This window comes from Acanthisitta chloris, unplaced genomic scaffold, assembly GCF_000695815.1.
Source record: "Acanthisitta chloris isolate BGI_N310 unplaced genomic scaffold, ASM69581v1 scaffold41804, whole genome shotgun sequence".
NCBI lineage: Eukaryota > Metazoa > Chordata > Aves > Passeriformes > Acanthisittidae > Acanthisitta > Acanthisitta chloris.
This window is the reverse complement of record NW_008668391.1, coordinates 2,255-13,760: the sequence shown is the minus strand read 5'-3', so window position 1 is coordinate 13,760 and position 11,506 is coordinate 2,255. Positions and strand designations below refer to the sequence as shown.

The 11,506-nt window shown below is 47.7% G+C and overlaps 1 protein-coding gene across 1 annotated transcript in view; it reads right to left on the bottom strand.

The window, feature by feature from the left end:
- Positions 1 to 1,365: 1,365 nt before the first annotated feature.
- GOLGA1 (golgin A1) overlaps positions 1,366 to 11,506 on the bottom strand; it is a gene marked incomplete at its 5' end in the record, with an annotated part of 10,935 nt that continues 794 nt past the window's right edge. Inside the window, 20 exons of the mRNA XM_009072869.1 lie at positions 1,366 to 1,446; positions 2,197 to 2,283; positions 2,480 to 2,650; positions 3,203 to 3,262; positions 3,786 to 3,947; positions 4,396 to 4,553; positions 4,757 to 4,859; positions 5,119 to 5,208; positions 5,581 to 5,676; positions 5,906 to 6,058; positions 6,594 to 6,689; positions 7,069 to 7,164; positions 8,029 to 8,154; positions 8,341 to 8,436; positions 8,560 to 8,671; positions 9,057 to 9,184; positions 9,456 to 9,584; positions 10,296 to 10,328; positions 10,757 to 10,854; positions 11,317 to 11,391. Coding sequence (XP_009071117.1) covers positions 1,366 to 1,446; positions 2,197 to 2,283; positions 2,480 to 2,650; positions 3,203 to 3,262; positions 3,786 to 3,947; positions 4,396 to 4,553; positions 4,757 to 4,859; positions 5,119 to 5,208; positions 5,581 to 5,676; positions 5,906 to 6,058; positions 6,594 to 6,689; positions 7,069 to 7,164; positions 8,029 to 8,154; positions 8,341 to 8,436; positions 8,560 to 8,671; positions 9,057 to 9,184; positions 9,456 to 9,584; positions 10,296 to 10,328; positions 10,757 to 10,854; positions 11,317 to 11,391 — 2,150 coding nt within the window. The remainder of the gene's footprint in view (positions 1,447 to 2,196; positions 2,284 to 2,479; positions 2,651 to 3,202; positions 3,263 to 3,785; positions 3,948 to 4,395; positions 4,554 to 4,756; positions 4,860 to 5,118; positions 5,209 to 5,580; positions 5,677 to 5,905; positions 6,059 to 6,593; positions 6,690 to 7,068; positions 7,165 to 8,028; positions 8,155 to 8,340; positions 8,437 to 8,559; positions 8,672 to 9,056; positions 9,185 to 9,455; positions 9,585 to 10,295; positions 10,329 to 10,756; positions 10,855 to 11,316; positions 11,392 to 11,506) is intronic.

Genomic DNA, 11,506 nt, shown 5'->3' with positions numbered 1-11,506 from the left:
AATAAAAGCTCCCCAGAACCAACAGGGCTGTCCCACCCTGCTGTGTCTCTGCAGAGAAACCATGGAGATAACTATGTTTTGATTGTCTATTTTCACACTAGAGCAGAGTTGGACTCTTCCATGAACTGCTCTGTCCTGTCTAGGAGTGTTGTGGAGATAAAATTCCCAGAACTAGACCTGGAAACGTCTCATTTTTAAGTCACACTTTCTGCTGCTTCCCAATTTGATCCAGATTTTGCAGTGGAATTAAGAACTATGGGCAAAATTTGCTCCCACTGTGAGGCAAATGCCACCTTGGTCCCCTTTCCTTGTTGTCTAACTAGGAAAACAACCTGCTGGAACCAAGACATGTTCATTAAGACCTGAATTTTGCCCTCAAGCCCCTCATGAGCAGCAATTCTTTTACCATGCAGTCAGGACACAGCTAACACATTCATAACAGTTTCCAAGCAGCAGCATTTGAAGTACAGAAAACCACAACCAAGGGGCAGATCTGGTCCTGAAGATTTGTTGCTCGCAGACTTGGGAGGAGAAAGATAAATCAGAGTGTTCAGTACCAATATTCTTCACCCCTTGCTGCTGTTTTTTAAATAAAAGGTACTTTTCAGCATGGACTTACAACACCTGGAGTTCAGCTTTAAAAGGTTAAAATTGGCTCCCACCCCTTCTCCCACTGCTAACAACCCACGGAACAGGCTAATGGATTAGCTTTAAAGGCGACTGAGGATTAGGTTCTATAATTAAGACCATTTTTAAATATTATTTTTCTTTAAGAAAAGTAAAATCAGACAACTCTAAAGTTGTGCTCTCCAATGAAATCACCATCATCACCGTGCAGCCTCGAGGGCTGCAGCCCAGGACACCTGCAGTTCCACAGTGATATGAGAAACGACCGTTAGTTGTGTCAGTATCAAAGGCAAGGCAGAGTTCTTTTTTGGTTAAAGCTCCTGCTCTGTCCTGTGCAAGGCTCTGCAAACTGCCACATGCTCCGCACGGTGCTGCCAGCCTGGTTTCCACTCCAGCACCCCACAACAGCAGCTGGGCCTGCCACCCCAGGACACCCTGCCAGGGCCTGACCTGCCAGCACTGCTGGCACTGAGCCTGGCATGGCCCTTTGGTGCCAGGGACACAGAGTGCTGAGCACCAGGAGCACATCCCCCCCAGAGACAGGCCCCAATCCAGCCCAGAGGTGCTGAAGTCTGTAGTGAAAACACCTCCTTGCACAGTATTAATTTTGTAAACAGAGTCAGAAGTTCTTGTACAAAATACTGCAATGACAGTGATTAAGACACACCTGGAGCAGTGTGTTCAGCCTCCTTTTCACAGAAAAAAGTGCCTAGATGCTGCCTGCCATTCCAGGTTCCCTTAAGGCCACAGAGTCCCCGGGCTGGAGATGGACGGGCGGATGCTGCCCTTGGGAGACGGCTTCGACCCAAACCACGACATCTAGGGCAGAAGAGCACAGCACACGTCACACTGGGGCCAAAGAGTGCACACAGACATGTCCCTGTCTGATGGAAAGGGCTGTTCATAAATCACAACACTGCAGGCTCCAGGCTGAGGAGGTAGGAGCAGCTGCACACAGTCCAGTCTGGGGGAACAGCACCATTTCCCACAGGGGAAGGTGACTGAGGTTACACTTACATACACTCCTGTAAAATAGTTACCAACTAGAGCTCTACAGTCATTTGAACACATTAGTAGTACAAGCAAGATGGTGAGGAAATCTCCTCAGCCCCCTGAGGGGATGGTGTGGGGCATGGAGGGAGCTGAGGCAGCTCTCACTCACCCCTGACACTCAGTAACCACCTCACAGCCAGGGACATGCATGTCTCATGCCATGGAAAGGAGACACACATCTTGGTGTCTGAGCCCAATGTCAAGAGGACAAACCAAGGCTTTGTCTCACTGCTGTCAAACACTTGACTGCTCCTGCAAGGAGCTTCCATCTTCCCTCCACAGACCAACCCCACAGGCAGCACTGTGCTGTAACCCCTCTGAGCTCCAGGGAGCTGCTACTTTCTTTCCTGCCATGGACAATCTGACCTGTATGCATGTGACCAGCCAACATTCCAGATACAAATTCCATTCCTTATTGTAGCTAACATTTGGAGAAGACACTTGTCGTGATCCCCCAGCACCTAGTTTTCATTCCATTTGCTGGGAGTCCTGTTAGAGACCACACACAGCCCTTACCTTGTACTCCAGAGTCTCCTTAAGCATGTTCTCCTCCTCTTGTGAAAAATTCAGTAACACAGACACAGCTTTAATGAGGTGGAATGCCTGAAAGAAACCACAGGGTTGTGTTGTTTATGATGGTCTTGAGCTCTGCAATTCACCTTTCCCCTTCCTGTAGTTCCTAACAACTTGTACTGCCAAACACAATGTTCTTAACTGTTCTCACTGTCCTTGGCAGGTAACAGGTGGCAATTTCCAGAGACAGACAGATGTAGGAAGAGAAGGTAAGTGACACCTTTACCTCAGACTCCCGACAGGACATGAACTTCAGTACAACATGCTTCAGGTACTCGAAGTTGATCTCCCTGGAGTCGTTCAAATCCGCGTTGTTGGTGACAGTCACAGAAGCATTAGGCACTTCAGAGTTTGCTTTCTCTCGCAGCTCAGGGACCTCACTGTCAGGCCTTATCTTCTGCAAAGAGACATCAGAGAGGGGCACATTGCAGAGCCTGCTGGTTTGACACGGGGAAAGGATCCAGGTCTGGGATGTCTCACAGAGGGCTATGTGCATGGGTGGGTACAGCCTGGGCATCAACAGCTGCTCATCCCTGATGGGGGCACAGCAGAGAAGGGTCTACACCTCTCCGCAGAGCCCAGGGCAGGAACTGATTGCTGTCAGCACTACATTACCCAAACCTTATGGAACTGGCTCCATGGCAGAAACTATCCCCTGGTGACTCTCCTCTCACTAACCTGCTCTGAGCCTTTCAAACAAGAGCTTTCTCCGAAACAATACACAAGCTCAGAACAAATACGTTACTTTTTTAAAAAGACAGCAGATTTGTTTCTTGGAGATGAAAACTGCTGTCAGAGGGATTCAAGGAGAGCTTTGCTGAGTCAGATACACTCCCATGGCAAAACTCAGCTGAATGGCAGCTGAGTAACAATCAATGGATCGGTTGGCATGACAGTGCATGGACCAGTCAGCAAGTGCTGAAGAGACTGAAGAAAGACAAACCCTTACCAGCTCTTTCTGGAGGGTTTTCTTGAGTTCTGTCATTCTTTGCTGCAGCTGCTTTATCACCTGTAAGCACAGCAAAGGGCAGTTTAACACAGTACTCATTGTCAGGACACATTCTGACCCCAGATATCTGGAAAAACCCAGGACAAATGAGAGTAATGAATGAAACAATCATTAACCAAGGCTGACAGCTCTCAAGAAGTACGTGAATGCCTTGCCCTGCCAGCTGCACACATCGGCAGGCATGTGACAGGACACTTGGGCTTGCATGTGACAGTACAGAACAACTGAACTGAACTCACACAAAAGGGCTCTGCAGGAAAGCTGCAGACAGCTGTAAATAGTGTCATTTTGTGCATATTCTTCCTAAATAGACTAAGATTCACACAGTTCTCACTGCAGTTTTTATCCATGGCTGGTGGACCCTTGTACAATCCAGGGGAAAAACCTTTACTCACACAACTGCACTCTGGATTCAAGCTGGACATGTCTGTCCTTTCAAGGCTGCAGCATGAGCAGCACCAATTACTCAGCTTCCTAATAAACAGGGGAAAGACTACCAGCTGTTTCTGCTGTTTCAGTTAACCTTGTTTTTCTCAGCAATTTGCTGTTCCAGCTCTCTGTTATCCTTCTGAAGCTGAAGAATATCTGCAGCTGCCACCTCCCCGTTCTGTTCCCCCACGTGGGTTTCTGGAGCAGGGAAATGCTCAGTGTCCAGGGCCCTTGTCGACTCCTCCAGTTCTAGAACCTAGAAACAGTGAATTGGAGAGAGATCACAATGTTTGCAGCCCACAAACACTCCCCAGGGAGAAAACCAGATTTGTTTTTGGTGGTTGGTCTTGGGGGTGGTGGATGCTTTTGAAAGCAGAGAGCACTAGTGGCAATCTAGCTGGCTACACCTGTCTCTGGCCTGGTTGTTACTGCTGTGTCTGTCTCACTGTCTCAGGATGGTTTCCTCAAGGAGTCAAATAAAACTAGGGGTTGTCTTTCCTAAGACAGATCTGACAGGAACAGCCTTCTTCAGGATAACAGAACAACCACCAACGTTCTATGCTGCTGGTGCTCCAGGTCATGAGCAAGAGACCAGAGCAAACAGCCCCCAGCATGTTCCTGAGGCAGGACAGGCCTGGGGAGCCCAGGAAAACAGGCATGTGTGCAGGAGGAGTCAGGCAGAGCAGCTGTGGCACTGCACTCACGTTTCTCTCGTGCTCTCTGGCCAACAGGCACTCCTGCACCTGTGACTTCAGCTGGGCCATCTCCTGCCTCGTCGCCTCCTCCCGCTCAGCCGTGCGGCTCCGGCTCATCTCAGCCTCAGACTGCAGCTGCTGCAGCTGCAGCAGGACAGCCTCATGCCCTGCAGGGGAGACACTGCTCAGCACCACTGCCCACACCACCAGAGGCACAAGCTTTTCATCTGCAGCATCTGCTTCGGGTTTTGTGCAGAATGACAATAGTTACAGTGAGTACAGCAAGGTTTGTTGCTTCACAGTATGTCAACACAACAACTAGAGACTGTACTAAAGCTGTCTGGGATACAGGAGACTCATTTGGTCTAACCTTGACTGAGCTGGTTCAGTTCTTCCTTCTGTTTTAGCAGCAGATCACTTTTTTCATCGATCACCTGCTCTTTCTCCTTTATTAGGGAATTCAGGTGTGAGACCTTCAAAGCAGACAAACAAACGAACAGAAGCCATTAAAGACCTAAACCAGGCAGAGGACGTTGGAAGATCTCAGCACACCTCAGGCTAAAGGGGTCTCAAACAGTTCTGAGCCTGCTGAGGCAGCCACTGCTGCCCTGCACGCTGTGGATGTGATTCCAGCCAATGTTCCCAACTGTTAGGGTAAGGAAGCCCAGCCCTAGTCTGCCCTGTGAGAGGTGAGCAGCTCCCAGACATTTCAGACCACCAGGATTAACCAACCTGCTGCTGCAGCTCCTCTCTCTGTTTCCTGGTTTCCTCCAAGGCTTTGGCGATTTCCACATTGACAGTCTCTCTGCTGCTCAACTCATTCTGCAGCCGGAAGGAACAGAGAGGTTACGCAGGACAACTAAACAGTCAGTCTCTCACTTTTAAACCCAAATCTCTCAGGACTAGATTCATGGGTATTCTGACACACCATTTCCAAACGAGTTTTGTTTACTGACTGCTGCTACCTACACATGCAAGAGCAACACAGAACTGACGTGAGAGCCCTAACAAATCCAATTGCCTAAAAGACCTTCCAGGTTGAAACCCTTATTACAAAGCAGTTCCTTGCTACAACTGATTTTAATTCCAACTGTGCATCCAAGAGGAGCTACAGAAAACTTCCAACAATCTGAGTAAGTCAAAACTGGAAGAGCCTCATACTGACCCACTGTCCCTCCCCTGTCCAGCCCTCACCTTCAGCCTGTCCAGTTCAGCCTTTTGCTCTTTTAAAGAGCTCTCATACTCTTCTCTGCTTCCACTAAGATACTCGTTTTCCCTTTCCAGCTGGCTCTGTAAAATAAAGATTGTTTAAACACTCAGAACAGTTATTCTGATGCTTTGTGTAAACAACTGAACATAGCAAACACTTTGTTCATATTTAGTTCCTCCAAGTGTGAGATGATCTACTACAATGCCAGAAGTGCTGAACAGGAACATTCAGACCACAAACAAGCTCCACAGGCTGAGTTAAAATCACCCTGAGGACTCCCATGGCCCACCAGGCAGTTTCTGTACTTACAATCCTGTGCTGAGTTGCTGTTTTGTCGAATTCCCAAGCTTTTTCAAGAGCAGCAACCTGAGACTCCAACCAAGTGACTTTCTGATCATACTGATGTTTCTCACTCAAAATCTGTTGCTGCAGTTGACTTCTTTCCTCCTCCAGACCAGTTTGCTTAGGAGAGATAAAGAGTTCCATGTTCCTAAAATGGCACTTTGACACTCTGACAAGACCAGACACCATCCCACAGGACACACTCAATCTGAGAAACACTACTCCCTTGGCAGCAGTGTCATGCCCTCACAGACAGACAGAGGCTCAGGAGAAACAGCAAGAAAACACTTGAGTAACAAGACAGAGAAGTGAGAGCCTCTGGGTATCACAGAATCATAAAACTTAAGGGTTGGAATGGACCTTACAGATCACCCAGTCCCAACCCCTGCCCTGGGCAGGGACACATCACACCACACAAGGATGCTCAAGGTTCATCAAGCCTGGGCTTGAACACTGCCAGGGTTGGGGCAACCACCACGTCCCTGGGCAACCTCTGCCAGTGTCTCACCACCCTCACAGTAAAATACTTTTTTCTAATATCTGACCTAAACTTCCCCTCCTTCAGTTCGAACCCATTACCCCTTGTTCTCTCATTGCAGTTCCTACTGCTCAGGACTGATGTGCTCCTGGTCAGTGACACATGCAGGATACTCACCACTTTCTGCAGCTTCAGATCCTGCTCAGCAGCTGCTTCTTTGCTACTTTCCAAGGCTTCTGTTGCACTCTGTAGTTTCTGTTCCAGTTCCCTATTCTGAAATAGACACCACACACTGAATTCCTTACCCATTGGCACCTCTGTTCCTAGCAAAAACGTGTGTGGCAAAGGATGCTCTGGGAGGGGAAGGTAAGCACTAAGCCCCAGACCACAAAGGTCAGAGTTGATGCCTGCTTGAATCTCCTGCTTTTAAACCTCTTCACACAGCACTACCCCCAGCAATGCCTGCACCCGAGCTCTGCTTCTTAGGACAGGGAGGAGCTGCACAAACCTCTAACTTAGAATCATAGAATTTAAGTGCTGGAATGGACCTTACAGATCATCTAGTCCCAACCCTCCCTGCAGCGAGGGAGGACGGACAGGACACAAAGAGGATGACAACAGGGGGAAATCAGTGAAATTAGACACTACCTACCTGTGTCTCCAACCTGCTCACGGTCTCGGTGTGATGTGCTCTGTCTGTCAGCACCTGCTGCCTGCTCTCATCCAGCCTCTGCTCAAGAGCTGCTTTCTGCAGACCACATTGAGGTGAAAAACAGGGGGAAGGACGGACAAAGAGCTAAGCTGGGGGTTTTTTAATGATTTTTTTTATTTTGTTAATAGGTGAAACCAAAGTGGAATAGAAATTCTGAGGGCAACACATTTCCTCCTTATGGTGGTTACTTTCAGAAATGTTTTAGTAGCTCTACATGGACTTTACACTGGCCCAAGTTTACTAAACCAAGTTCTTTTACCACAGCAACACTAAGGTGATGTGACTGCACTAGGCTTGGCCAAGGAGAAGCAAACATTCCCTGGCCTCCCCAAGGCCCACCTGGGGAAACTGCTCCAGGCTGACCCTGAGCAAGTGCCTCAGTGCTTGAGAGACCAAGATGCAGCAAGAGAAAGGGCATTAACCACAGCCGAGTTTCTTGTTTCAGCTGTTTGTTAGCACTCCTGAGGCTCAGGTTTTCACAACACAACATCCTGTTTGCACACCTATGTGCAAACAGTTCCCCTCCCTGTCCTGCTGCCTTGCCGAAGAACAAGGAAAAGAGTTCACTGCTCTTGTGAGGATTAGCCAAAGAACTCCCTAATTGTTCCACCTCCTGGGGGGATGTTCACAAGCTGCTCTTTTCCTTCCCAGCAGTCAGTCAGAGGCATTGCCCAAACAGACAATGCAGACATCTGTGCAGGAGCTACACAAACACTCAGTGCAGCCACCCACACTCTCTGCCCAGCACAGACACTGTGCCAAAACACACTGAAGGGACAAATGTGCCTCAATGACATCACCAGCTATTCTTTCCATGGCTGGGAAGCGATGTGTGCCCTAAGAAAAGAAAGAAATCTCACTAAGATTGCCCTTCTAAGCAGCCTGTAACTGTATAATTACCTCTTTGAGCAGCTCCTGCACATGTTCATCTCCTGAGAGGTTACTTTCTAGCTTCTTTTCCAGGGAAGACACTTTTTCCTGCAGCTGTTCAGTAAGTTTATTTCTCTCAGAAGATTCAAAGGTCACCTGTGAGATGAGAGATCACGGAATCTTTTTTGTAGTGAAGCCATGAGACAGGGAAGTCCTATTTCAAAAGACAACAGGATCCTAAAACACTTTGCAGACACCAAATTTCCAGCCACACTAAGGTGTGCAGTACCCAAATGTACACCTTTACACCACCAACAGCAGATGCAGCTGAAAGCACTTCACCTTTTGCTTGTGTTGTTCATATTCCACCTTCAGAGACTCGTGCTCTGCCTGCAGCACTTCCAGTCTCTTCTCACAACCAGAACCAGCAACTCGAGCCTAAAAATGTTGAGAAATCACTTACTTTGAAATCCCAGTTGCCAACAGCACATAGCTGACATCTACTCTAACTTCTGCAGACATGGAGCTCTTTGGATCAAGGCTCACTTGGCTCAAACTTACATTTTGCAAGTCTACAGAAAGCTGCTGGATGACAGTTTGTAGCTCCTGTTCTCTGAGCTCCAGGGCAGTGATCTTGTTTTCTGCATTTGTCTCAGCTGTCATTAGTTCATCTCTTCACAGAAAGAGAGTAAGAAAACGTGACACGCTGTTCCAGGAAACACTCTTTAGCAGATAACTCTGCTGCTTATGAAAATGGATTAGGCAACAAGATTTTCTTGCCCTAAAACCAACCACTGAAACCAACCACTGCTTGATTACATATTTCCCAGAAAAAGTCACAGCTAAACATTCAAACTATGAAAAACCAAAAGAAATCATAACGAATTTACAAAACCCTAAACAAGTATTGGCTTGAAAAGAAATATAAACTTGGCATTTGCATCCCCATGGGCACAGCAGAGGCAACGACTCGGCCAGCTCACTACAGACACGAACTGGGCATGCAGCGACAACACGGGGGAGCTCATCCCCTACTGGTCTGGAACAGCAGCTCTCACCTCTGTGCCTGCAGCCCCAGGAAACGCTGCTGCAGCTCCTGCAGGTCCCTCCTGAGGCCCGAGGCCTCACTCCTGGCGCCCTGCAGCTCCTGCTCCATCCTGCTCAGACACTCCTCCTTCTTCAAGAGCTGAATAGCAGAGGGTTATCTTTGGCAACGCAGTGACCAGGAACACTGGGAAACCTCCTCACTGAAACAGGCCCTTCTTGCTGAGCTATGGGCTGAGTTAAATGAGGTAATAAACTTGTGACATCGCAGGCAGCACCTGCTGTTAGGACTTTGCCACTGCCCAGGACTATGCACAAACATAAGGGCTAAAACAGAGAGGATGCAGAGCTGCCACTGACTTGGTGTCTAACAAAAATTTCAAGAAAGGAAAGAAAGTTTCCAATGTTCTTACCATGTGTTTAACCTTGGCCATTTCCTGCTGCTGAAAACCCTCCAGTTCATCGATTTCATCACGTTTCTGGAAGAGGCTTAGACTTTGCTCCCTCATTTCTTGTAGCTGTGTTTGGAGCACCTTTTTTTCCTGGTAAATGAACACCAACAAAAGGAATTCAAGAATGTCAGTAGGCTCATGTCCAAGGGAGTTTAGTTCAACTCTCTGGGAAAGGAATCCTGTCCCACAGCCTTAAGGCTCCTGATGGAGCTACACACAGAAGCAGAAACCCTCCCACACTCAGGTCACAGTGCAAACTGCCCAACTTCAAAGAGAAAACTGTATTCACTACAACATCACTAGTGATCACCTCAGCTGCACTCTGAAAAATGGACAAAGATAGCAGCATGTTTAATGCTTTGTAATTAGAGGCAGTTTAAAACAGACAGAGATAACCAGCTGGAACAGCTACAGGAGGGAAATCCTGTATTTAAAACATCCCTATCAAATACTTTCCTTTACTTCATCAAACAGATGACGCACTGCAAGACCTCAGATGAGGTCACTACCCCCTGCATCCCAGCAAGCTCTGGAACAAAGGAAACTGCTGTTCCACCTTCCAGAAGGACAACTTTGCCATCACAACCACCATTCTCTACCTCCCCACTGAAAAGCAGTTCCAGCAATACCTCCCAAAGCACTGGGGCTGGTGACAAAATGTTTGGCCTCTCCCACTGAACAAAGAGCAAATTAAAAGGGCTGAACAGAGCTGAGTTCCACTAGAGCTGGAATTGTGCAGGTTGGTGTTCACATCACACACACAGACACTAAATCTCCCCAAAAACCTCAAAGGTTAATTACCTTTTCAACTTCACCCAGTTTTTCCATCCACTCCTGAACAAGAAAGGAGAAAAAAAGAAATCAAAATCAATCTGTAGACTCCCAAGGACAGTAATTATGGTTGGAAAGAGGAATCTCTGCTGTTAGCAGATCCTAAGCTGTGACAATAGTTAAAAGAGCAATCAGCAAAGGAACAGTAACAGCCACTGCTTCAATCAATAGAAGCTGAAGAGTCATCTGTGCTACCTGGACACATAAGCTTTATGGAAGTAAAAGTGGCAGCAGGTCTACTGCAACTGAGTCTTAGCAAAGCACAAGCTTAACCTTTCATCAGAAGTGTTTGTGGGCCCTTGTTAAACCAGTCAGAGGAGTTCGGGCCTGGAACTGGCTGCTGGCACTCACACAGTGCTGAACTCCTGCTTTAATCCATGGCAATGCCTGCCCAAAGCATCAAGGCCACGAGAGGCAGCTCGAGCTCTTACCTGGTCCTTCTTCTCCAGGGCCACAGCCATTCCCTCAGCCATCTTGGCCCGACTGGCCTGGTGGGCTTCGTTCTGCTCCTGAAACTTCCTCATGGAGGCTATCAACACAGAGCCACCACACACAATCAAAACTCATGCTTCAGACCTGCTGCTCTAAGCTATTTATAACTTTAAAGAGCTTCTTGTGCAACTAATTAGCCCCATCCAGACTCCAGCCCTGACGCTGCATGCTCATCACCTCACACTCCGGCCCGAAGCCAAAGCCAACAGCAGGCAGGAACTCTGCTCCTCACTGGATCAGAGCAAAGTTGGGGCTTTCCAAAACGTCTCTTGGGCATGTTAGCCCCAAACTTGGCAACAGGAGTCTACCAACAACTCTGTTCAGCACAGCACTGCTGCTCTTTACACTGCAAATCACATAAAAACTCATGTTCCAATCCTTCACAGAGAGGTGCCCAGCTGAGAGGAAATACTGACACACGTGTACACCAAACCCCATTCCTTCCAACCACAGCCACTTCCAGCTTCAAAAAAAGGTAAACAAAAACAAAAGTACATACAATCCTGATGCTTTTCTAATGCATTTTCAAGCTTCTCTTTCATCTTCTGCAAGTTTCGGATCTGATCAGCATAATCTTGTGTGAGGAGGGAGAAGTACAGACCAGGAATGGATAGACAGTGGGGAAGGACAAAGGGTAAAACAAAGGGGAAAAAAGAAAAAGAAAAAAGGATGAGTGGCAAATGGCAATG